This window comes from Amia ocellicauda, chromosome 2 (genome assembly GCF_036373705.1).
Source record: "Amia ocellicauda isolate fAmiCal2 chromosome 2, fAmiCal2.hap1, whole genome shotgun sequence".
NCBI classification, from domain to species: domain Eukaryota; kingdom Metazoa; phylum Chordata; class Actinopteri; order Amiiformes; family Amiidae; genus Amia; species Amia ocellicauda.
This window is the reverse complement of record NC_089851.1, coordinates 31,485,275-31,512,812: the sequence shown is the minus strand read 5'-3', so window position 1 is coordinate 31,512,812 and position 27,538 is coordinate 31,485,275. Positions and strand designations below refer to the sequence as shown.

The following is a 27,538-nucleotide window of genomic DNA, read 5'->3' as shown; positions in this document are numbered from 1 at the left end:
CCCATAAATATTATAACTCGGGGGTAATAAGACTAAGAATTAGTTTTTGTTAGAAGGGTATATTTATTGTGCTTTGACTGTGAACTAAGCTTAGTGTGTTACAGGGCACGATTCATAGAATGCCTTAAACATTTCTGTGCTAATATAGGGGTAGATTAACGGTTGTTGACTCCAAACATTACAATATAAAAACTCTTATGTGGTAAACACCTTATCAAACCCAGGACTGAAGTCTTCGGCACTCTAATCAAGGACCCGAGGTCACGTGTTTCAGCACTGTGTGTAGTTTATACTCATAGATGTATTTTGCACAAGTACCGAGTACATACTCCCGATTTACTGAGTAATTGTATTTAAGGATACATCAGTGGAACACTTTTCATTTTGAGTTAATTCAGTTAGTTATCAAATTAAAACAAAACATGGTTGTGTAGAAGTTTGTGATTAGTAAATGTTTTTAAAAATCTGAACACCTACTGAGCCTTTCATGAAGAATTTTGCTTGGTGTCTCTCTTGGATTGTGTCATACAGTTGTGGATGCAACTCTACACTATTCAGCTTTAAGAGGATATGCTGAAACCTGATCTTTTAAAGTTTGCAATATTTAACAACTCTGAGATCTTATGAAACAATCTTTGAAAAACGTGCATATTTTTATTTACATCAACAGTCATACTTATAAAAAAATTGGCTGATTAAAACTGTCTCAGCCCACACAGTATTTGGTACATTTTTTGGAATACATGAGAATTTCAGAATATATGATTTGATCTGATATGCCCCCCACCCCAACTACATGCAACTTAAATATAGGGAGGGAGTGTCATTTAATCAAACAGTTGGGAGGTCAATGAAAACATGCATGGATGCTCTCTAATGCCATCCTGCTCGCTGGTGTGGGGGGGCTGGTTGTTGTGAATGTTGGGACCCCCTCTTTACTTCTTATTGCTCACTGTAAAAGCACTTTTGGGGCCACTGGCTAAGGTTGGAATTAAGAAATATAACCGAAAATAAAAAGGGTATTTCAAGGGTGTATTGCTTAAGTTTCTGAAAAGAGTTTATTCCCACTGCAGAGTCCATTACTAGTAATTACATATACATTGTTGTGAGATATGCAAGTGTGAAATGTATATAAAATAGAATTTACGTTTGAAAGTACTAAAGAAAATTACCGATACCAGTTTGTACAAACAAACAAAATAATAAGCTATATAAAATAAAGCATGATCTTATTAAAAACAGTAAATGTATACATAGAAAATGCCCTCTGTCCTTCACTTTATTGGGATGGTATTCCATTGCATAACTCCACTAATCTGCTGATCAGGTCTCCTTTAACCGAGTCGATTAGCGCTCTGTAAAGCTTCCCCATTGTGGTGCCCTGATAGCCTTCCTTCATCTTCCATTTCTCCAGCATCTGATAAACCTTTTCCTTCAGTCCATCTCGCTCATAGTCATGGTCAATCGCATCGATTTCCACCTGCGTCAGGCCAAGCTTGCGGGCGCAGTGCTTCCATTCCCTCCCAAGGTTGTCCCGAAGCAGTTCGAGATGTTCCTCCTCTACTGGAAAATGTTCTACAGGAAAAAGAGAATATTAATAAGGGTTATTACATCATTGTTGAAGTGCATCTATAATTATTTATATCATGTACATTTATAAAGGAAAGCGCTATACATTCCAGGTGTACTTGGTGTGAGGATGATGCACCTTAATTAACAATGTCTGGGGTAATAAATAGTATAAATGTATTATATTTTTACCAATTGTCTGTGGTAATTCCGGGGATATTTTACTACTCGGCACACTGGCAGAAGTGAAACTCTGACTTCCAATGCTCAATGTATTGTTATCTCCAATCTGCACTCCACTGGCATTGTGAATTATTAAGCTACCTGTTACAAAAACACACACACACAAAAAAAATGCACAACAGATGTTATAGGGATTTTATGACATAATACAAACACATTACATCTGTATTTAATGGCCTGAGTTCAGGTTTCAGGTCATGATCGTGATTTAAATGTATTCTACCAGTTGTGCGGTAAGAGTCATGGACATAATGTTATTAAACATTGGTTTGGACCAAACCAAATTTTGACACTGTGGCTACCAATCACAAGTTCCAATTCCTGTATTTGGTGACTCCAAAACCAAATATACAAAATCTTGCAAAAATGTTCACCCTCCTGTAAAGTTTTCACATTTTGAGTCTGAGTTTGGAAGTTCTTGGTGACATTCAACCTCCCTAACAAACATATAACAGTGTTAAGTTTGATTTAGTTTTAACAAAAAAGTTAATAAAAACAAAATGTTTGACATTTTTAATTCATCAAAATGTGACTTTTTGTAGGCGGTGAAAATGTTTGCGAGGCACCATATTAATCTGGAGACGCGTATACATGCATGCAAACAGGTGTCGGTGTTTCTTTTTTCCTTTTTTGTATGGAACTTCCGCTGTAGTATTAAACATTTGAAAAAAAAATCAAAATGTTTAATTCAAATTCTACCTTGTCGTCTGTATTTTATGTCCGCATTGTTCAAAGGCCCAGTTAATTTGGATGTGTGTTTACCTGAGAAAAAAATGTATTAAAAATTGACCAGGCCAGGACAACTGTGGATTCAATTAATTACTGAAATGTAACACAGGTTAAATATGATGTGACACGTGTCTCCTCAGTGACATATTTTGTGAAAGTCTGCTCCTGAGAAGCCTAAAAGCCTCGAGACTGCCAGACAGCGTCTATCACAACACTTGGGAGGCAGCTGGAAATGGGTCAATGCTTAGGTCTTATACAAGGGAGTGTAGTGTCAGTAATGGTACATATTGTTTTTTACAGTTATACCTGTAGGGCTGGGTGTTCTTAGAAAATCTGAGCCCCACCTATATTGAGCAATTAAACTCTGCCGTTTACAATGAGACGGTGAGAAAACGGGAATAAAAAGATGGACGTCACCCAGCTCCGAAGATTTAAAATTCAATGCGCTTTGGATGTCTCGGTGAAGATTCTGAAGATGACTTAAAATTTAAAAAATCATTTTTGTATCTGTCTCTTGTACTCTTTCTATAGATTTGGAATTGCCCCATTATTCTTTGTTACCCTACCATTTTTGAAGCGGTAGTGTATTTCTTTTATTAGATATCTGTGCACATTGGGGTGAACCCCTAATAGCCCACTGACCAGTCCAGTAATTACTCCACAGCCACTGTGGTCTGAATCCACCTACCACGTGTCACACACTGTCCTGCAATGGCTTTTAAGGAAACGGTAAAAACAAAATTCAATTTGAATGGGCTGCAAATACTCCAGTTGTAATTGCATTGTTTCTGCTTTAAATTATTCTGTTTTTCCTCTTATCAATATAGTAGATATACATAGTAGTATAATATAATATTAAGCAAAGTTTTCACATTGTATTTTGAACTGTAAGATGAGGAATTACCTGTATCTTGATATGGAGGATGTGGGCTGATGGGAATCACTCTAGAAATATCAGGAAGTTGTGATTCTGGAACCGGATATGCAGACTGAGAAGGACCAAGATAAAAACAAGGAAGTGGTTGTGGCAGAGAAACCGGACTGGGCTGGTGGTGGCCCCTAGGGGTGCTTTCATGGTCATAAGAGTGCCTCAAAAAGTTGTCAATCACTGGTTTTGCATCATTCGGGCCCCAAGAGTGTACTGAGGACTTTGGAAACTGAGAATCTGCACTAGCTCCTCTCATATTATCTATACGCTGACCATGCATGTGGTAACCCAACTCCTCTCCTAGCTTCTTCTGCAAATTGTTGTCAGGGGCAGCGTCGACTTGAATGGAGTCATTCAATAAATGTAAATGCAGGTCCTCTTCACTGGCCTCGATGGGCATTTCCTCTACACAACGTAAAGATGATGGATTGTCTGAGAGATGCAGAAGAAAAAGATTAGTTACACAATACAAAAAGGAGTTTTATTTCCAGAATTAATATGCAGACAATTCAATCCTCATGATTAACTAATTTTAAGGAGTTGACAATTTTGGGAATAAAACCTTCAATACCCGGTCTTGTACTTTAATGAGACCGTGTCAGGGCATCTTACTTAAAGGGCAATGAAATGGATTGTGTATTTCATCTTTGCTTAGACTGCGATAACCTGGTGCCGGAAAGGAAAAGCTTGCGTTTCTAGCAGGTAAGTAGTTATCTAGGCCTTAAGGCGGGAAAGACTGACTCTTACAGCTCATATTTAAAATAAATAATTCGCTTAAAATTCTTTGAAATAAGGTTGTTATTTTTCCATCTCTGGTGATAAACGCACAATGAATATTTACTTTGTATTTTACATTAAGATGAAAATACTAATTAATTAATTATTATGGGATCAATGTCAACTGCAATAAGAGATTTGCATATAGCTGCTTAAATGATTTTCAACTTGTGCTGTAAATGTATTGTATTCTGATTTCAAGTCAAATTACTACCCATGTCTTCAACACAGACAATTCATTACCAGCCTGTACAAAATCATATGAAAGGGTGGTTGGCACAGTACATTAATCAATGTACCTGCTGGTAAGCTTTTTGGATCTATTGTCAGCGATATCATCTTCTCCACAAACTCTTCAGGACCTTCATATTCATCCTGTTTGTTATTGAAATAAAACAACTATTACATAAACATCAGATTCAATCTAATTGCACTGACGGTAAAACTTGTTATAAAACCAGAACATTTACATATTTGTTTCACACAGTTATGTTGTATATAATATATCAATATAAATGTAATTCTAAATCATGTTAAATATGAATAGAAAATTGATGGGAATTTGTAAACACCAATGAGGGCTTCAAACTATGTGATTAAAATGTTATTATTTTTTTTATTACAAAACCAAACATGACAGTACAACTTTGTTCCGGCTGTCTGCAGCAACCCTGTATCAGAATTTAGACTTGAAATCCAGGAAAACAATAGTTTAATGTAAAATACTTGCCAAGATATGCAACTCCTGTTCCACCAATTTTTCCAGTTTGTCCTCGTAGAAGGGTCTAAACTTGATATAGCATTCTAAAGCACAGAGGTACAGAGGATTATATTGGTAAAAATGAATGCATTTCTTAGAACAGATTAAGTGTGGTAGGGCAGTTTTTGTTTGTTTAAAAATATTAACTATAGACATTGCAAGTTTTTTCATGTAAAATTAAACGTTTTCTTGAACAAATATTTTTTGCTGAAACTGTATACACATTTCCTGTTTTCCATCATCAGGGAGCACAAGGTAGTTTGTTTTATTATATTTATGTAGATCTGTACATATTTATTCATTAACAGATGCCCTTAGCCAGGGTGACAAAATACACATATCTCACAAAGCATTACACTTTAAATCAGGTCTAGGTAACCTAATACTCTAATTATAGAGAAATAGCACAACCATTGCCATTCTCAAATTAGATTTTAAAAAGCAGAGTTATCTGAAAAATGAACTGATGACACTAAATATATGTATCCTGTGGTAAAACTTGGGGTTTCTTTATTCTCCATATGCTCACCTGCAAATGTTGGCCGTTGCTTGGGATTGGACTGCCAGCAATGCTCCATCAACTTGATGATCTCCTTTGGTGTGTCGCTAGGTATAGACTCCTGGTCCGGACGATCACCTTTCTGCACACACCTGCAGAGATGCTCCTCATTGTGGGCATCTGAAAAGATAAGATTGATGAATGTTCTTGTTGTATTACATTAAAATGTGTTTACAAATCGAATACCAAGCACCCACAAATCTCTGGATACAGAAACAAATATTAAAAAGGTTTGCAAAACTTTTTATCTGCACTGGTACAATAGGGATCACACACAAAACAAACCGTATTCTGCATTGGCAAAAGAAAATTTCACTTAACACTTCAAATCACATGCTTTTTACACTTCAAACCCAATGTTCTTCGTACTGTAAAGGAACAGTACAGAAAAAAATAGTAAAAAGATCCTTCTACTGATTCCACTAGATAAATAGGATGCGAGTGTGTGGTGTCATAAACAGTGACATAATATATTTAAATTAATAGCTTATAAATGTATCATATTTAATAGATAAATAGATTAACCAAAAGAGATTAACCGTGCAAGAGTTTGCAAGGACAAAACATTGATATTTAAAGATGAACAGTTTGTAACTGCCATCATATTTAATTTAGTTAGTTTGTTTGTTTCTTGCAGACTGTGCAGAGTCTTGTGCCCAGCAGATACCTGTGAGGAACCTTGTCAAGTATAAAGTAACCCCTCAAGATAAGAGTTTGAGTCACGCCACTGTTGCGTTACTGTGATTTATAGTACATATCCAAGCAGGAGAATCTTATTCGAATGGCCCAACATTCGTATAGGGCAGGGATCTGCAACCTTTTTGACATGGAGTGACTTTTTTATTTTCCTGGTCAATGGTTGTGAAGATGAAGATTTAATAGTGGTTTTTTCCTTAGATCAGTTAAATCAATTTTAAATAAATTAAACAATTCTTATTGTTAAGTCAGAAATGTAAATTCAGAAAAATTAAGATTGTTTGAGAGCACCCCAGAACAATCAAGAAAGCTCTGAAGCGTCACCAGACGTTCAGTCTCTGTCCACCCAAGCTGTGCAGACCGCACACACAGGCATGCGCAGCGTGTGTTTCTGGGGAGGGATCTGGGGCGTGAACTGGGGCGCTTTCCTTTCTGAGAGCAACATCCTTGCCTCTGGCTTCTGATTGAATTCGCATTAAAGAGCCTTCAAAATGAGGTCCAGATTCCCTGGTAGCAGCGATAGTTCATAATGATTAAGATTGTCCTGTACCTCAATTGAGCATTTTAAGTGTCTTTATTTTATAGTGCTTTAAATCTTTGCTAATTCAATAAATATTCACATAAAATAAAGTACTGACTGAAGAATCTTTCATTCTCTTACCTTAGAAGTAATAGACATGCATGAAATATGGTGTCTGAATCACCACATTTATTTTGTTTGCTATGTGATAATGCTCCCAGAATTGTGCAATCTCACCTATGGGACGTTTTCAGGAATGCATCTCATGTATCCCGAGGGATTAGGGACAAAGCAGGAAGAAAACCTAATATCTTATCTAAAAGTAATGTTTTTCACATCCTGTATGCTGGGAACTCCGGAAAGTTCAGCACCAAAGAAAGAAAAATGGCCTAGACCAAAACAAAACTTTGACCTACACACGAATCACTAATTATAAACCTCTACCATATCACAGTGTCTCACTGTGCTACGGTACTGTGCTGTAGTTCAACTCTGATACCTAGAAGAACAGAGTCTGATAAGAACCGGTTTTCACCAGCAATTTGGGCTTTATACATCATACAAACCCCCCTTATATCAAACATTACGTATGCCTTAAATTTACCCCGGTTTAGCCATATATAGGTTTTCCTAACGAGTTGTCAGGCAGAAACGGAGCTTCCACTCATCACGGGACAGACATGTCTGTCAGGTCTGTATAAATGTGCCTGTAGTTTGTAACTTCTCTAAGACTGTTCTTGAGATTACCTCTCCAACACCTCCTAATAAATTCCTCTTGATTGAAAATACATCTCTCGAGATTAGTTGGGCTCTTCAGTACGGGTTTATAATTCGCAATTCAAGGGTAAATTAAGGTTTCAGTTCTGACAAGGCCTAAATTTTGGTATTTAGAGCAGAGGATGCACTTACTCTCGTATGGCTCTTTGTGTGCCAGGATGACCCAGATGACTATAGCAAAGCTGTAGACATCTGACTTCTCTGTGGACTTGGTGTTAATGCTTTCCAAGTGCTCAGGGGCGATATACGACAGGGTCCCTGCTGCGTTCGGGACACTCTTCCTGCCTAGGCAGCTCTGTCGGCGGGACTCCTCTTTGGTCAGCTTGCTCCAGTTCTGGCAGGTTGCTAAGCCTAGGTCTGCAATCTACCAAGACAAGAGAAACAAACATACATATTTCACACACATATTTTGAGTCTGTGATTCCCTGAAAGAGTAACTATTAGGGTTTCAATTCAATTCTTTTTTGCATGCGTTTACTTTGTGATTTATAATACAAAAATGAAAAACTATGCAATTCCTCACCCATAAACAGAATCAAATATCTGGAGTATACTTTGTGCTATAATCCCAACTATAAAATGGGATTTGTTTTGGTTTTCATCAAGGGGTTGGATTGTCAGGGTTTTGTCAGGATGTCCTATAAACACAAATGTTTTAATTAACTATTTTATATTTAGGACTAAATATTTTCACACCTTTTTGTTTTAGAAGAAAATAACCAAAAAGGATTTCATGCAAATAAAGTTGATGTGTATTTATTGACAGAATATTAAACCAATCTTTTCTTTGCTACAGTGTGAGCTGGAGGTGCAGGGAAAAGTAGATGTGTTAACAATATGTGTCTACAGAGACTCCATTTGTAGAAGATACTACCTTAATATGATTATCTCTGTCAATCAAGATGTTCTCTGGTTTCAAATCCTTGTGTATGATCCCTTTCTCAGATAAATACTTCATTCCTTCGATGATCTCCAAAATAATTCTTCCTTGTATAGAAATTGGGACCCTCACCTTAAAGCAACAGACATTTTCATTACTTATAGGTCTAATCTACATAGTAAATTGTATAACAGTTTACAATGAGGCATCACACATACAATAAATCCCAATGCAAGGTAATTAAAGCAACATCTCACATCCTCATTAGAGGATTTTTTATTTAAAAACAGTTGGCAATCCTTGTTAAGAACTATTATTAAAGGTTGCAAACTATAATGTTCAATCTGTGATGTCATACGAATGGGTGTGGTAACACTTTTAGACTTCATGTTTTAATCTGTTCTGATGATATTCTCAAATTCTACAATTCTTATTATAATTCAACTGTGCTTGACCTAATTAGAACTGAAAAAGACTGCGCCAAATGCACATATTTTATGTCGTCTCTGAACAATTCAGTTATGAATAGTGGTCAAATGTTTATGTGCAGTTAAACCGCTACAGCTGGTTTGTGTTTCAGTGATGACAGAAAGGTGTTTTGAAAAATAAGAGATGAGTCAACAATCCTGCGTAATAGTTTCATGTTTTCAGGGGTGTATATTTACATTCCAACATCATAAAACAATTCAGGAGTGTACGTAAATTGAATTGTTCTCTTAACAGATAAGACACCTTGACTTCAAATACCTGATAAAAAAGCCAACAGAACAAACAAGCACAGAGTTGAACAAAAGGATGAAGTTAGTTAGAAATGATCAAGGATTCATTTCAAATGCAATTATCAAGAATAAATTATCATTCATGTTACTAAGGTTATTCAGAAAAGGGAACTCCAGGGGAGACTAAATATGAAAGGCTTACAGCTGTCACGGGCAATACAAAACGTCCAATTAAATATTGGTGAGCAAAGAAGAGACCAAATGGTTTTGTGTTTCCCTTTACAGTTTATCCGACATGTATAACTTAGCAATATTCATTTATTCAATCAAACTTCCTTTGGAAAGTTTTTTTGGTGAGGTTTAAATGGTAACATAAACAAATGACCAATTATTGAAACACTACAAAAAAAAACAAATAAAAGACTTACTTTGTTAAGCATCACAAGCAAGTTGCCTTTTGGGATGTATTCCATGACTAGGGAGTAGTCCCCGTCTTCTAAAATCACACCGAGTAGCTTCACAATGCGCTTATGGTTAAGTCTGTTCATTAGAACACCTTCCTCCAAAAGGCACTGTTTGCTACTCCTGAGGCACAGAACAAAATAAATAAATTTATTTTTGAGTTTCACAGTAGAGGCTCACAGTGGTGATTTGAACAGTTTTGTGTGAGAGTCAATGATCAGAATTTTTATTTTACAGAACGAATTTCCAAATACTTTAAATATATAATATTTGTATTACTGATATGGTAGAATTGAACAGAATAATCACACACACATACAATCTTTATGATCTGTCTCTCATCACTTGTTTCCTTTCATATGTTATACACAGAAATGACTAAGGCTGGGATTAAAGCAAAAACTTTGACCCACCCATTAACTGAAAGTGACATAGTGGCTTCATATTTTGGAAGAGGTTTCTTCCTTGTACTCATAAATGTAACTGATAACCTTAAATACACAATCCACAACTCAATGAAACGTATGAATATATTTTGCCTTGCTGAAATTGACAGAGGTAGTATAACATGCTGTTGAGTGGAATCAGAACAGCGAGGACAGACACAAAGTGAATCAGACACCCTCCAGAGGGGACTGACTCAGTGGGAGCCTCAACAGGTGTTGTTGTGGTGTAAAAGGGGGATCCCCCGGCCAGCTCTATTTGCAGCCTCTGGGAACTGTTAACCACAGCCATTTCCAAACCATGGGGCCCATTCTGCACTCCTGGCTGAGGGGTTTTAGGAGGCTAATCCCTTGGTGAAGAATGTTAGTAGAAAGAGGAACTTCTGACATACTGCACACACAGCACACACTGCACTGAAACGGGATTGTGAAAATCAGTGCGGAAAAAACTGAATACGGTCTAGTGACAAAATAAGGGAAGAGATGCCTTAACTAAAGGAGAAAACATTTACATGAATTCCCCTTTTTTCTTTTGTTTTTGTTCAATACAAGATAGTGTAAGTGACCCAATTCAGCCCACATATCATATAAGCCCATGAATTTGCTTTGTATTTAAAAGCACTATTTTGTATTTGAAAATACAGATTTCATGAGTTTCCAGAGATTGATGGTCACACAGATAGATGCAGTAGAACAACACAAATTAAGAGACTGTTGATGACCATAGTAAATCAAAACATTTTACAAGCTTCTTCAGATAAAACAATATTTAAATGTTCTATCAATGAGTATAATCTTAAAATGTAATTGTTTTGTCATATGGGCTTAAAAGGCACTGCGCCCTTGAAAAGCCTATTAGCACATGGCTTGAAAACAGAATATTTATTTTGTTCTACCAACAATAATAAACATGGTCTAAGTTGTAAAGAATAATGTATTTTATTTATTATAAAGATATTACATGTTTACATTAACTCTATACAAAATTATTGAGGTTAATTTCCCCATGTACCACTGTTCTTAATAAGCCCAGAACCCATTGTACCTCATAATACAAAAGCCTTAAATTAATTAATACTACTCAGAATACATAATTTTCATTAATGAACTTAACTATTTACTAGGGCTGGGCGATATGACTTAAAAATAATATCTCGATATTTTTAGAAGTTTGGGCGATACATTATATATATCTCGATATTTCTTGTTTTTATCCAATCAAGCCACAAAATAAGACCAAAGACATTCAAACTACAAGTATTTCGTTAATCCTCCAATAAGCAAAACTAACAAATAATACATGCAGCTGTCATGGTAAATATATGCAGAATGCAACACATTACAGGGCAAGTGTTGTGTGATTACTATTACGTGTGTTATGTTGTTATGGGATATACACTCACCTAAAGGATTATTAGGAACACCTGTTCAATTTCTCATTAATGCAATTATCTAACCAACCAATCACATGGCAGTTGCTTCAATGCATTTAGGGGTGTGGTCCTGGTCAAGACAATCTCCTGAACTCCAAACTGAATGTCTGAATGGGAAAGAAAGGTGATTTAAGCAATTTTGAGCGTGGCATGGTTGTTGGTGCCAGACGGGCCGGTCTGAGTATTTCACAATCTGCTCAGTTACTGGGATTTTCACACACAACCATTTCTAGGGTTTACAAAGAATGGTGTGAAAAGGGAAAAACATCCAGTATGCGGCAGTCCTGTGGGCGAAAATGCCTTGTTGATGCTAGAGGTCAGAGGAGAATGGGCCGACTGATTCAAGCTGATAGAAGAGCAACTTTGACTGAAATAACCACTCGTTACAACCGAGGTATGCAGCAAAGCATTTGTGAAGCCACAACACGTACAACCTTGAGGCGGATGGGCTACAACAGCAGAAGACCCCACCGGGTACCACTCATCTCCACTACAAATAGGAAAAAGAGGCTACAATTTGCACAAGCTCACCAAAATTGGACAGTTGAAGACTGGAAAAATGTTGCCTGGTCTGATGAGTCTCGATTTCTGTTGAGACATTCAGATGGTAGAGTCAGAATTTGGCGTAAACAGAATGAGAACATGGATCCATCATGCCTTGTTACCACTGTGCAGGCTGGTGGTGGTGGTGTAATGGTGTGGGGGATGTTTTCTTGGCACACTTTAGGCCCCTTAGTGCCAATTTGGCATCGTTTAAATGCCACGGCCTACCTGAGCATTGTTTCTGACCATGTCCATCCCTTTATGACCACCATGTACCCATCCTCTGATGGCTACTTCCAGCAGGATAATGCACCATGTCACAAAGGTCGAATCATTTCAAATTGGTTTCTTGAACATGACAATGAGTTCACTGTACTAAACTGGCCCCCACAGTCACCAGATCTCAACCCAATAGAGCATCTTTGGGATGTGGTGGAACGGGAGCTTCGTGCCCTGGATGTGCATCCCACAAATCTCCATCAACTGCAAGATGCTATCCTATCAATATGGGCCAACATTTCTAAAGAATGCTTTCAGCACCTTGTTGAATCAATGCCACGTAGAATTAAGGCAGTTCTGAAGGCGAAAGTGGGTCAAACACAGTATTAGTATGGTGTTCCTAATAATCCTGTAGGTGAGTGTATATATATATACACACACACACACACACACACATATATATACATAAGTTTAAAAATAGCTGACGTTACAATAGTTTTAATAAATCTTAAATGCGGGGTGCCTTATCCCAGGGATTTTATATAGAACAATTATCCCTATTGTATTAGGATGGTACAGCAGCTCCCGTCTAAAAACAGTCCATATTCACCGATGTCTCAAAAGTTATTTTTTAGAGAAAAAGTGAACATCATAATGCTTACTCGTTTCGACTTCTCTTCCTCAGAGCACATTATATATATATATATACACAGTATGATTTACTGTCACATAACAACAATAACACCAGTAACAGTGCTCACGCAGCACATGCGCAGTAAAGGTCCAGATTCAGGCAGATTGAGCACAGCCGGGTTTATAGTGGCGTATTAACATCTGCTGGACAGACATTTCTTTCTGACTGTCGCGTCTCGATTCTACTTACAAGTACAGCACGATGTTAATACAAAATAGTTATAATAATAATAATAATAATAATAATAATAATAATAATAATAATAATAATAATAATACAACTGTTGAACCACTTCACCATCTAATAAAAAGACAATTACACTTTCTGCATGTGTTTGCATTGTTTTCCAATTCATTAAAATGCAAACAAACGTTTATTAATTTTATACAAATGATATCAGTCTAAATTAGCGGGGGTGGGGGGTGCCTGCAGACAGCGGGGCGCAGCGTGTGCGCTTGCGCATTAAAGCATCTCTTGGTTGTGTTGGTTATTGTGTGTCGGGTCTCTCTCCTCATGTCTGTCTGTGTTTCTGATGCTCATTTCTTGCCGCATCCGACACGTGTGGAAGAACCGGGGAGACGCAAAGCGTCCTAATGATGAACAATACTGCCGTAAAGAGTGGGATTGGCGACACCACGATATAAATGATATAGCATAATATGAAACGATAGACGTTTTTCTATCGTCATACGATATATATCGTCATATCGCACAGCCCTAATATTTACCTTATTTTCATTATGGGGACAAAATGGGTAGGCAGAGACAAAATTATAGCGACTGCGATAACATGATGGAAGCTTGCTGTGAATTTCGTGCGGATCACGGATGGACAGCGAAGAATAATTCAAGAGTATTTTGAGAAACTGCTTTTGCCAAAGATCTCTGACACGGGACTGCCAAGAATTTACATTTTTGACAGTCATGCCTCAGATATTTCCCTGGCACTTGTGACCAAGGCCAGAGAAAATGGGGTTGTGTTTCTCCAGCTCCCATCTCACCTCACCCACATCCTCCAGCCACTGGACAAGACAGTGTTTGGTGAAGTCAAAAGTAAGCATGATCTGGGCCGATACCAATATTTTCCTATTATTTATTGGCCTATAGTACAAGAGCAGGTGTGTGGGGGGGGACTGCATTGCCATTTGTGTGTGTCATTCATATTTTGTTAAAACGACACAAGTACAATAGAACAAATCACACGCATAGTTAGACATAATAAAAGCCACACCAGCAGTGAGGAATTTTAAAGCAATCGGCTGATAGCCGATATAATAATTTCTTGCCATATCAGGCCGATCGGTGCATCCTTGGGTCAAAGGGTAATGGAGGAAAGAACTGCCCTGCAATTCCTGTGTTAGCAGGGCCAAAATTTGCAAGGAGGAATTTCCTGCGAAACTTGATGTGCTTTCCACTGCTCTCTAGCCAGAAAACATCATCGGTGGCTTTGAGAGCACTGGAATATTCCCTGTGAGCCAGAGCCAGGTAGACAGACAAGTGTCCACAAATCATGCTCTTTTTTCTGAAGCACCTGTGCAGACTTAAACTGCCCCAACAGCCCCAACAGCCCCCACAAGTGTTTAGATGAGAGATTAATCTTTGATTTAATACCCACTTTATTGGGAATAAATTCACATATTTATATGAAAACATGTAAAACTTTTGTTAGGCATAACTGGGTCACTTCCCCAGTGTTCTTCATCATAATCTGTGGTTTTCCTATTTGGCAGGCAGCCATGTTTGCTGTGGGCAGTAAAATAATTGCTATCTATCAATGCCTACCAGGAAGTACAAAGAGACATACATACACTAATGACAAGACCAGAAACGGACTGGGTGATAAACTAAAGCTACATTTTGCTAGATCGTAAAATATAGTAAAGATAATTCATATTACATGTTAGACCATGCAATGACATGTTAATGATACAGTATGGAAAGAAACATTTCGCACAACAAATACAATTTTTTACCATATTAGCTAAAAAATACTTTATATAAGTCAATTATGGGAACTAATTGCTAACGAAAATCTTGCACCAGGTTCATTTCAACAAAAAGGCAAGTATTTGACCGAGTTCCATTATTGTGCTTGTCAACTGTCTCAGACTGTACGTGACCTCTCTGCTTTGCAACTTACAGCAAGCACACTTTTTCCATGTGCAGAGCTATTCAGTGCGGAAGCTACAGTGGCTGTCTTCAGACAGGAAGTGATATGAATACCTGTAGTTGTGCAAAACAGATTTTATAGTATAGACTAAAGCTACAAAGTACAAAGAACGCTGTCCAGTTATTATTTCCCTCACTCCACACAGCTCTCACTGGCTGACACTGGTTGTGATTCTGTGGAAATTGTTATAAAAAAAGATATGGGACTTACATATTTCGTGGTGGACCCGTGTAGACTTTTTTCATAACCACCAGGCCATGCTTCTGATGTTTACACAGAAAAACATATCCAAAACCTCCATAATCCAGTAGCTCCTTTTGGACCAGTTCTTTGGAGCTCATGTGGAAGCAGTCCTCCGCCATGGCTGCACCTTCCCGATGCCTCTTTACAGGAAACCTGTCGAGAGACCAGGCTCATTCCAGCAGCCTCACCCTTTCAAGCCCTTTCAATGAGTCATGCATGAGTATCACCTACACCAATTTACATGGCCTTGTCACACGTCCTGACAATATTTTCCAAATCAACTAAATATGATATCGTATGCTAGTTAATAATTTGCTTTCAGTAGCATTTGCATTTCCTTTGCAAAGTCACTTTCCCATAGTATCCCTGAATTATGCTCTGCTATATTAATGCATCTAATGTAGCCCTCAGTAACACTGGCAAAACAAAATAAAAAAATAGACCTACATCAAAGCAAGTAAAACACAAATATAGATTGTTAATCCAGCAGCATAACATTGTATTAATATCTATTTCAAAAAATAGCTTACAGTCATATACATATACAACATATACAGAAACATATTTGTCTTATCTATGACTAAATTAAAAATGATTACAAAAAAGTTTAAACACCATTTCAGCAACACCAAAGTCCATGTCCAAAAGGCCAGCATTATGCGTAGTTTGTATGTGTAGTACATGTGTCCATATTGTCTTACAGTAGATAGATTGACAGATACTGATCAAATGATGCAAAGTATATTTCTTACATACCGGATTGTGACGTGGATGTCAAGTCCACAACTACAACTTCACACAAGTTACACTTTTGCTACATGAATCTCAATTCAGTCAGCCTGGGCTGCAGTGGGTCTACAGCTCCCCGATTGTTTCTGCGAAAAATACTAATAAGGATAAAAATAAAGGAAGTCTTTCATATGATTATTGATAAACATGTATTCAAACATTTACAAAACAAACTGTTATGGAATGGAAAGGTGTGCACACTTTGCCCAAAAAAGAAAAGGAAAAAAAAGTTCTTACCTTGATACATGGCAGTCTTGTGTTCCTTCTCAATTTCCCTTTTTATACCTGAAAACGAAACCTAAAATTGCAAGTCAAGTAAGACTGAAATAATCGAAACAGATCTACAGATGGCAGTGGCCGGTGTCAATGCGTGTTTGTGAAACACTAGTACAGACTTATTCTGCTCCAGCTCCTTCTCTAAATGTATATTGGACTAATGTGCAAATGAGACGTGTAGAAAAGGGATGGGTTTAGAGCCAGAGCCACAATGGCTGCTACCACCAGGTGTCCCCCAAGGTCCCAAAGATTAATATAAGCATATAAAGCACAGTTGAAACTGGATTGCCACTCATGTTTTACCAGCCTGCTGTTGTACCCTTGAGCAAGGCACTTTACCTAGATTGCTCCAATAAAAACCCAACCATATACATTTTTAATTGTTTGTAAAAAGAATGTAATCATGTAAAATAATGTAAAAATAATTGTAAATTGGTTAAGTAATCCAAAACAATTAACATTTTTCAGACATAACATGACCTAGTTAAAGCATGTCAAGTTTAATTTCAATACAGCAACACAATATTTAGAATATGTCATAAGCTAACATACACTACATTTCACATCCATATAACAAGTGGATTCTTGGGAAGAGTTTTTATGTCCAAATTTAAAATCCCCAAAATACAAAATTGCAATATGTATAGTCATGTCAATGAAATTAGTTTCAGTTTGTGATTGCAGTAATTATAGATATCAGTTGGTATGTGATGTTTCGTGAGTGTATTGCTCAATTTTATTTTGCCAGTGGAATCCTTGTCTGTTAATGCAACAACTTAATTTGAACATGTATTAAGTTGCTGCATGGTAGGGGACCTTAACATGTTAACAGCCATAACAAATGTATAATCCAACATGGCCGCCAAGCCACGTGGCCCATCAGCATGTCTCTTGTAGGTTTAAATAGTGGACTTAGTTGTAAGTGAAGAATTAATAGTCTACTGTATTCCAGTGCACAGAAATTGTAAGCAATATGGTCCAAATGGGAAAAAAAAAAAAAATGTGGTCATGGCAACCATGTTTTCTATTACAGCAACTATTGCAGCCTTGAACAAACTTGCACTGTGTCAAGTTAGTGTCATGTCTGGCTGCAAAGATTCAGCACAGCGGGTCTTATGACTCTGGAGAAGAAGTCACTGAAAGATTTGAAGCTAGATCTAGGCCATGAGGCCAACTTTTGCACCAAGCATCAGACGTATAGCCCAATTGGTTTGGAGAATAAGAACAAGTACATATTTAAGGCAATATGGCAGCCAAACAATGTGACCTGCGTCAATCATTTTCAACATGGCAAAAGATCTCATAGGTGTTTAAAATTGTGGCCAGTTTCATGACGTTTGGAGCACCGGTGTGGATTTTAGAGGCTTTGGAAAAATAAAAAATAATTATAAAATAAATCATAATAATAATGAAGATGATCTGAGACTTCAAGCTAACATGAAACCACTTGGTTGGTCACTTTTGGTGAGCTCATAGCTGTGAAAGCTAAAGCACAGGGAATGCTGAACACTGGATTGAGACTGAATCGCTGCCTATGGCCTGTGGTGCAGCGGTTATGTTTATGGTATATTTATGTTAAACCTGCAGTACTAATGAGTTCTGTTTCAAAGATAAATTCAGTTGTGCCTCATCCACTAGAGACGCCTTTGACAGAACAAAGCCTTGAGGCTGTTTTCTAACCACTTCCTCTTAACTGCTGCATGCAGTTTCACAAAGCGAGCACTCTGATTTTTGAGCTTTTCACAACACAGGACTTTACAATTGTCCTTCACAAGTGGACAATCGTTTCTTTCATCCTATAAGGAACAAATACATATTGTTAATATATGATAGAATTCTGTGAATTATATTTCGGTTGCTTAAATTGCCCCCTTTTTGCATATCCATATGTGACGTGATTGTATAATTTCCTATCAATGTACATGAGCTGACATCCACCTGCAGACACAACAGCTCTGATAACAAATAGTGTCCAAAACACCTGCTTTATAAAAAAAAATAGAATAATACAGAGGAAAAGTTGTTGAATTAGTTCATGTTCTCTGGTGGGGGCACAGCATCAGCTAATTTGGTAGGACTGATCTGTGTATTTTAGATTAGTGAGTGTCTATGAACAGGTGAACCAGCCTGGTTTTAATCAGATAAATGTCTGACCACAAACACTACGTAGGAAATTGCAGAAGTATAGCAGAGTAATTATTCTGGGCGAGTGTTGCATTATGATTTGGGAAGTAAAACCCTGTTTACAGGAAGTTTCATCCTGTATATGACTTCGTGACAGCCATTGGAAGCATAGTCTATTATGGATTTTCCAATTTAACTTCCTCTATATATATTTATCCTGAGATATTTTTATCAAGGTTGCCTGTATGATAAACCACAATACAGCACAGGGACATCTTGGTAAGGCATGGAAAGCTATAGTATACTATGATACATAGCTTGGAAAACCATGGCAAAATCAAAGCATATGCATGGTATAAACATGGCAACCACATTACTGTGTAAATGAAATGTGGTAAACTTTCACAAGTGATTGTATTTTACCATAGTAACTTAGTATGCCCACAAAAAAACCCTGAAAATCTTAAAACTAAAAACTTAAAATGGATTGCAAGGACAGGTAAAAGGAAAAAGAGATAAAAATATGAAAAGGAGATGCAATTTTATAAAACTTGCTTTAGTGCAGAACACCAGCAAGGTGGAAAAAAGACCATGAACAGCTTATACACCTGTGTAATGATATCAAGTGACCAGATGTCGCAATTGTTTAATGCGCAGTGCCATCTAGTGGATCAATCAGACTCAAAATTCAGAGGATACATTTCAGACTACTTTTAATCAAATAAACTTTGATTTATCTCAAACAGATTACATGCACCATTACAAAATAAAAAGGAGAATTGATTAATTTATTTCATAAATATGCAATCAGTAGAAAACACGTGTGTGTGTATGTATATACATACAGTGAGGGAAAAAAGTATTTGATCCCCTGCTGATTTTGTACGTTTGCCCACTGACAAAGAAATGATCAGTCTATAATTTTAATGGTAGGTGTATTTTAACAGTGAGAGACAGAATAACAGCAAAAAAATCCAGAAAAACGCATTTAAAAAAAGTTATAAATTGATTTGCATGTTAATGAGTGAAATGCAAATCAATTTATAACTTTTTTTAAATGCGTTTTTCTGGATTTTTTTGGTATAAAAGACAGGTGTCTTTTATACAGGTAACGAGCTCCTAATCTCAGCTCGTTACCTGTATAAAAGACACCTGTCCACAGAAGCAATCAATCAATCAGATTCCAAACTCTCCACCATGGCCAAGACCAAAGAGCTGTCCAAGGATGTCAGGGACAAGATTGTGGACCTACACAAGGCTGGAATGGGCTACAAGACCATCGCCAAGCAGCTTGGTGAGAAGGTGACAACAGTTGGTGCGGAGGAGGAGGAATGCTGCCTATGACCCCAAGAACACCATCCCCACCGTCAAACATGGAGGTGGAAACATTATGCTTTGGGGGTGTTTTTCTGCTAAGGGGACAGGACAACTGCACCGCATCAAAGGGACGATGGACGGGGCCATGTACCGTCAAATCTTGGGTGAGAACCTCCTTCCCTCAGCCAGGGCATTGAAAATGGGTCGTGGATGGTATTCCAGCATGACAATGACCCAAAACACACAGCCAAGGCAACAAAGGAGTGGCTGTAGAAGAAGCACATTAAGGTCCTGGAGTGGCCTAGCCAGTCTCCAGACCTTAATCCCATAGAAAATCTGTGGAGGGAGCTGAAGGTTCGAGTTGCCAAACGTCAGCCTCGAAACCTTAATGACTTGGAGAGGATCTGCAAAGAGGAGTGGGACAAAATCCCTCCTGAGATGTGTGCAAACCTGGTGGCCAACTACAAGAAACGTCTGACCTCTGTGATTGCCAACAAGGGTTTTGCCACCAAGTACTAAGTCGAAGGGGTCAAATACTTATTTCACTCATTAACATGCAAATCAATGTATAACTTTTTTGAAATGCGTTTTTCTGGATTTTTTTGTTGTTATTCTGTCTCTCACTGTTAAAATACACCTACCATTAAAATTATAGACTGATCATTTCTTTGTCAGTGGGCAAACGTACAAAATCAGCAGGGGATCAAATACTTTTTTCCCCCCACTGTACATTATTTTGAAATATTTAGAAATTCTCATTCATATTTGAATGTAGAGCTTTTGTTACACCTTTGCACATGTACCATGTAGGCGTTGTCAATTATTCATTGTACAATGCTTTATAAAATGTATTGACTTATTACAATAACAATTTATTTTTCTTCATTTTCATGTGTATATCATATATGTTTTATGTATACACATACAACATTCTGGAGGAAACAGCTAACAACAACAACATGAATGCTTTGTTATAATATGAGTAAGAACAATACATAAAAGTGCACAATTATGTACGGATTACATATAGATTTTCCAAAACAATAGTTTGAAATACAGAAGCCTTCAGCCTGAACCAGTAGGACTATTAATGTCGCCACCTTGTGGATAAAATGTTCAAATTCAACCAAATACAGAGCTGCTGAAAAGAAATGTCTTCATAGTATATATAGATATGTGTACATGAGTTTGTCATATTATAGAGTTTGATGGTTTGCTTTCTAAGGGAACTTAACAGTTGTTTATGCAAATAGTTTATAATTACTTTTAAAGGATATATGACAGCATAACACATATCTATAAATGCTATGACAGTTTAAGACAGTTAGACCTCCCGGCCCTCAGCTAGTGGAGTAACAATATTTCTACCAAACAAGGTGTGTTTGATATACTGTCTTGTAATCAAACATTAAAATCCTACCCTTATAAATAAATACTATCAGGCATGTTCAAGACGCATCTATTTACATTACAGCTACTTAACTGTGCTCTTTTCTTCTCTCATACTGTACGTGCATCATATTCATTGTGATGTGTGGATGATGTTTTAAATAGTGATGTTCCCATTTTAATATTATATGTAACTAATGATCTTTTAGTGATTGTTAAACACAAAAAGTCACCTTTGACAACTTACATAACTTCATCATTAAACCTTGCATATCAATTATCAGTCAAAACAATACTCTCAAATCTTTCACTGTGACTAAACTGGAGAGCTGACACTAATCTGTAAATGTACCTAACCTTGTGGACTGTCCCTGTCAGTTGGGAATCATTGCTTACAGAAAAATGCATTTGTACTCACAAGGCACACTCTTATGGATTGTTTACTAGATTAGCTGTTATGTTTAAAGTTGTGTTAAATGTTGTGTAAGAAGTGACAACTCCGAGACAGCTGTTTCCAGTCAAACGTGTAACGATTTAATCTCGAGAGCCCAAGTCCTCGCGCCGTACACCATAATCAATGACGTATCAAGCGTACTGTTCATCCGACATAACTACTTAATACCCACACTGTAGAACTGTGTGTTACTGTGACTCACTGCAGCACTGTAACTCAGTGTGCAGACGTAACATTAGCCTTACTGATCTTGTTGCTAAAGACACAGATTTAATGAGCATCAAAACAGTGCCGCGGCTATGAGAGTACTGCACACTCACCTACTCCCTGTACAGATAGGCGGACAATGAACACTCGGGCCTCATTTGATTAGAATAATAGTAAAGTAGTTCATTCTAGTATAACAAAGCACCCTGGAGATGTCTAAAGTTTTTCTAAAAAACATTCTATCATATTGAAGGTTACTCCTTTGGTTGCTGAGCAAATGCATGATGGGGAACCACAAACTTTATCACAGATTCCTTCTTTGTCTTCTGATCTCTATATGGCCATTGGAATAAATTGTGGCCATAATTGCACATGATTTACACAATCTTGCTACAACAGTAATACATACATTTGACATCTAGACAGGCACTGTCCCACATCAAATGTAACTGGTTTATAGCTGATTTCTAGAACCATGTAGCGGCTGCAATAAATGTAGCTGGAATAGAATCAAATTGTCTTTTTTATTTATTTATTTATTTATTTATTTATTTATTTATTTATTTATTAGCAGATGCCCCTTGTCCAGGGTGACTTACAAAATATAAGAGCAATACCAAGTCTTAATCTTAAATCTCCACATGTTGTTCTCTGCTCTTCATATGTTCTGGTAATGCCAGACCAATCATCCTCCGCTCCCATATACACTCCTCTAGACTGGAGGAGGTCACTTAGAGGTCTTCAAAGTCTTTTAAAAGGTCTTTAAAATGGACCACTGCATTTAAAATGGACCACTGCATCATGCTCCAGACAGTTTAGTGGAGTCGAGGGATGCAAACTGAAATCGGAGGTTCTGGGGAGAAGCACTTTTTTCTCTTTTAGCGACTGTTATTCTATTTTGCTGCAATTTAAACGATTGTTTTGTGCGTGAAACTGCTCAGCACACTGAAAAGCCATACATGAGTTGTATTTAATAAAATAAAATGTTATATGAAAACGTGTGTGTTGGTTTGGCATTGTGATTGACCTTTGCATTTAAGCACGGCATACTTGTATACCTGGGTTTCACTGCCCTTGATTTGCACAACCTAAACTAATATTGGATATTCCAAAAGCAGTGCCAGTCTGGGTCTGTGAAAGCAGGTTTTAATGTGTGTGATAATGATAGTGTTAGAGGTATTTTCTATAAAACATAATGCATGGTGTTGATAAATGTAATGGTACAAAATTACAAGTTAAACATAGACTTCCATTAGTCTGAGGTTATTTTGAGTGGTTAAACCACTGAGTAGCTGGTTTGACCTTGTTTAGATTCACACTTAGTGTTCAACATCTAAAATGATGTATGAATATTTTAATACATTTTATCCAACTCAATTAATCACAGAATCACATTTAGTGTGAAAGCAAATCTATAACTTGTGGAATATTAAATTCTGGTAACATGCTTAATTTGTATTGTAATTGTCTTTTTGTTCGTTGAGCAGTGATTTTGTCTTCGGCTTGAAATCCCTATTATACACCATCAGTTATCAGTGAAACCATCAGCCTAAGACACTACTTACAAAGTTAAGATTATAAAGAAATAGATTAATCAGTTGCTATTGAGGATTATAAATTTCTGCCCTTACATCTTCTATTTTCTTCAATATTTATCTCTAATGTAAGCAATCAAGAGGAACAGTACTTCTGACAACCAAGTTACAAAGATATACAGTTTCCATAGTTGGGGTAAATAGCTGCGGTAAATTTAAAGAAAATTGCTCAGAATCACCATTTAAATTAGTATTTTCCAACATTCTTAGGTGACAAGGTAAAACATATTTTTTAATAAGTTGCCAACCAATGTTTAATAACTTCTATTTTGTGTGTGCAATTGCAATGATTTCTCTGATTCACATATCTGCACATATCCTCCCTTTATTACATTTGATTTGTTTAATTAACAAAATGTGACTTGCTTGTTATATTGGTTGATTTATTTGTGAGTAGAATTAAGTCACTGTTGTTAGGACTACATAATCACCATCGTTTGTAGTGTTAATTTGTATTCTATATTGTTGTTTAGCAGTATATTATCACCTTATTTGTTATGAATATTAGTGGTATTGTCTTTTTATTGTCATCATCTTTGTCTGAATGCACAATGTTAGAACATATGCATCTTGTTTAAACTTTTCATTAATGTATAGGCCTATGCAATCAAATATGGTATTCTGCTATACTAAACTCCTCCTAATTAGTTTAATACAGAGAGCTCTCAGAGCCTGGAGATCATTAAAACATGGCAGATCTGACATTAAAGTTTTGGACTATAGTGGATCATATCTTTAAAACATTTTTTTTTTCTGTGGGACCTTAAAATGTTTTTGTTTGTTTTCATTTAATTTCCTGTTCCCCTTATTATGTGTATGTAGACATCCAGTTGCAATGTGAAATATTTCTAGTAAAAGAGTTGTGCAACAGTGTAATTCATTGATTTAAATTGAAAAAACTAATAAGGGAAAAAAGGGCCTAAAATGAATTATCTTGTTCATGTAATGTGAATGCAGATTTATGTATTTTTTTAAAGGATGTAAATATATGTTTTTCATTATACACTGCATCTGTGGTCTGCTTAACCTGTTCCTAAATCATTTGGTAATGCAGCTTACACAGTCTAAAATAAGTCTGTGTGCTTCTAAATGCATCTGCCAGCAATGACTACCACATAAATGTTGCTCCGTGTTTCTAATCCATTAATTTGCCTTAGTGCTGAATTGTTGAGGCATGTGTGTGCCTACACCATGTCTGCAAGGGTGTTAACTTTGCTCTAGGTCAGATACCCTGGAGATGTAAAGGGTAAGATGTAACTTACTTACTGATGTAAATTTTTTTGGTTGCATCTGAAATGGGAGCTCCCTTTAGAATGCATTGACGTAATGCATTGATGCATTGGATACACATTTAAAGAAAATAAGGAAATTGTAAAATATGTGATGCTGATATACACAAATATCCAAATATAGATATATCATTAAATATACAGGTCAATGCACAACTGCTCAGTTAAGTAAATACATGATATCTGTACCAAAATCACTGTCAATGTGAAAAACACCAAGTTACCAATAAAGGCCCACCATGTCACCATACATTATTTATTGTATTTATGTTTTTTATTGTGCTATACGTTTGTTGTATGTTTACCAGTCTGTAAAGCGCTCTGTGGCTACCCTGCGAAGGGCACTATACAAATAAAAATTGATTGAATTGATTGATTGATGTACAGTGGAGATATCAAATTTAACAAAATGTAATGTCTTCATGCCAGCAGAATTTGTCACAATAGTTTCTTGTAACTTGACTTTGATAACTTCTGGAAACGTTTTCCTCAATAATAAAATGTATCTTGGCTTATTGGTTTGATATCTTCACTTTAGTTGTCTGGGCTCTCATAATATCTCTTTGTTACATTTTTCAAGTACATATATATATATATTTTCTACTAACAATAAAATGACGTATGCACCACCAATAAATGCCTGTATCTCTTCTTCCTTATCCTTATAAACAACTTTATTATAAACCTCAAACAAGGCCAAATAATATGTGTTCATTGACTTTATATATTTGTGCACTGTTCACCTTTGATTCTAATGTATAGCGCTTAGGGAAAATGGCTGCTTAAGAAACATTTCAAATTCAGCCTTGGGTGCAAAGGCACAGAAAGCTTTTCACGCCAATTCCACAGACTTCTCCAGCACTTTCCGTGTCAATAAGGGCCTCCATTTTTCAAATGTCAGCCTTCTATAAAATCGCAAAACAACAAAAGGAAACGAGTGTCCCCTCATCATATATTTTCCTTTGTTGTGTTCAGCAGACAGTGGGATACCCCCACCCTCTACAAAGGGACACCTACATCTGAAAACAATTCAATTTTCCTCAGCGCAGTACCTCAAACTTCCACATCCTCTGTCACAAACACAAACGTTTTTTTTCTCTTCTTCACGTTTTAGAATCATTTCCTCAATGTACAGCTGCAGGACTCGCATGCCCCCCGCCTTCGTACCGTTTCCTGTCACTCGCCCACAAGCATCGCTGAGCATCTTGAAAATCCCCAGCATTTGGCCCTGTTCATGATTCAGCATGCTTCAGGCCCTGCGAAAGAGCTTTATGGGGTTTTCCTGTTAACTTTTAATGACCTTCTTCAGTGCTGCAGAGCTGGAGCCAGTGATTGCGTCAATCCAAACCACATTGTTTATATTGTCTTTTTTCCCCCCTTTTTCTTTTTGATTTATCGCAGTGGTTTTTGAAACTGTGAAAAGCAAAGTTGAGATACCTGGAAATTAAATAGGATGTGTACTGCATGCAGTTTGTCAGCTTGTTTATTTATTTGTTGTTTTTCAATTGTCTTTTATTGAGGATCAACATTGATATTTATGCTAATTGATATTTAGCTATCAGCCTATAAATATTGCTTTATCATGCCAAATACAAAACCGACATATCAAAATAAATATATCAATAAATAACATAAAATTACAATTTAATACATGTATGTCTGCTGTAAATTGTATTAATTTACTTTTTGTTTACACAGTCATTGCTGTTCATGCTGATTCATGCTGTTCACCAATCTTCCCACACCGATTCTGAACTGTTGGCAAGATGACCAATGAGGGTGATGGCATGCAAATTAATCACTTTCATCTTTATTCATGACCAACCCAATTACTTTAGTCCTTAACCTGTCCTTCCATGGCACCTTGTACATGTAGATCCAGACTGTATCCCTTTTTAACAAATAAAAAAGGAAGAGCTTGAAATACTGAGATATGACCCCTCTATAGAAAAATTCGGGAACAAGAAGTGGTGTTAGATGTAGGAGCAGGTGCTACCAAGATGTATAGGGTGAAGATGATCTGATAACATATATTGTCCCTAGAGTGGAATTCCTTTCAAAGCTTAGGGTTGCTTCATCCTGTAACAAGATCAAATGAAACGCTACACTTTGATACCTGACCTGATTTAACTTATATAATCTGTTTCTTTGTGCTTTTGCTTTCTGATTCACTGCATTAAACTTAGGTGTGGCACTTAGTGATTGTACATGATTATTCTTCTCTTCCTTTCTACTGCACAAGAGCAGTTCCCTCTTTGAGATGACTTGAGGCTGGATTTGTCCAGGATGGAGAATGTACACATTAGATGTGTCAATGAATTATAAAAACAACAACAATACATACATTTGCTATTTTCCCAGCACAAGCACTGAGCTCTAATTAAGCAACCCTGCATGCTTGTGAGAGATAATGCTGTTTGTATATCCATTCATTAGAAATACCATTCGGCCTACTCTCTTTTAACAGACAGTGTAACAATTGAGAATCACATTTCCGCATGCACTGTACATGTGACCTAGAAGACAATGTTGTACCGTAGGGAATAAAACTAGAAACGTGATTAATATACAACATTCCAACTGTTAATTAGCCTGCATACATAGATAATAGTAATTATTCTGAAATCCTGTACTTACAGCTTTATGCAATTCACACATATTCAAATTAATGGTGTAAGTAAAGAGGATTCTCCTTTACTTAATTTGTTTTATGTTTACATCGAATCCAGGACCT

The 27,538-nt window shown here is 36.8% G+C and overlaps 1 protein-coding gene across 5 annotated transcripts; it reads right to left on the bottom strand.

Moving 5' to 3' along the window:
- Nucleotides 1-1,039: 1,039 nt before the first annotated feature.
- Nucleotides 1,040-16,557, bottom strand: ripk1l (receptor (TNFRSF)-interacting serine-threonine kinase 1, like). Of its 5 annotated transcripts, none has more exons than XM_066722823.1 (13): nt 16,391-16,557; nt 16,121-16,251; nt 15,332-15,517; nt 9,586-9,742; nt 8,433-8,570; nt 7,691-7,922; nt 5,536-5,685; nt 4,977-5,050; nt 4,546-4,621; nt 3,446-3,901; nt 2,512-2,574; nt 1,762-1,893; nt 1,040-1,575 (listed from the first exon to the last, which is right to left on the bottom strand). In XM_066722823.1, the coding sequence occupies exons 3-13, from the start codon at nt 15,481-15,483 to the stop codon at nt 1,280-1,282; spliced, it is 1,926 nt and encodes a 641-aa protein (XP_066578920.1). In that variant the 5' UTR covers nt 15,484-15,517; nt 16,121-16,251; nt 16,391-16,557; the 3' UTR covers nt 1,040-1,279. The 5 variants fall into 5 exon arrangements, with proteins under 5 accessions (XP_066578920.1, XP_066578928.1, XP_066578942.1 ...); XM_066722831.1 differs by having other exon boundaries at nt 16,121-16,239; XM_066722845.1 differs by lacking the exon at nt 2,512-2,574.
- Between the last annotated feature and the right edge of the window lie 10,981 nt (nt 16,558-27,538).

Bases quoted from the DNA above. Each gene is read 5' to 3' on its own strand.
- ripk1l (XM_066722823.1), bottom strand. From the start codon at position 15,483: ATGGCGGAGGACTGCTTCCACATGAGCTCCAAAGAACTGGTCCAAAAG. The intron at 9,743-15,331 runs GTAAGTCCCATA...TCTGTGCCTCAG, and splicing joins ACGGGTCCACCACGAAATAT to GAGTAGCAAACAGTGCCTTT. The intron at 7,923-8,432 runs GTAGTATCTTCT...TTGTCTTGGTAG, and splicing joins ACAGAGATAATCATATTAAG to ATTGCAGACCTAGGCTTAGC.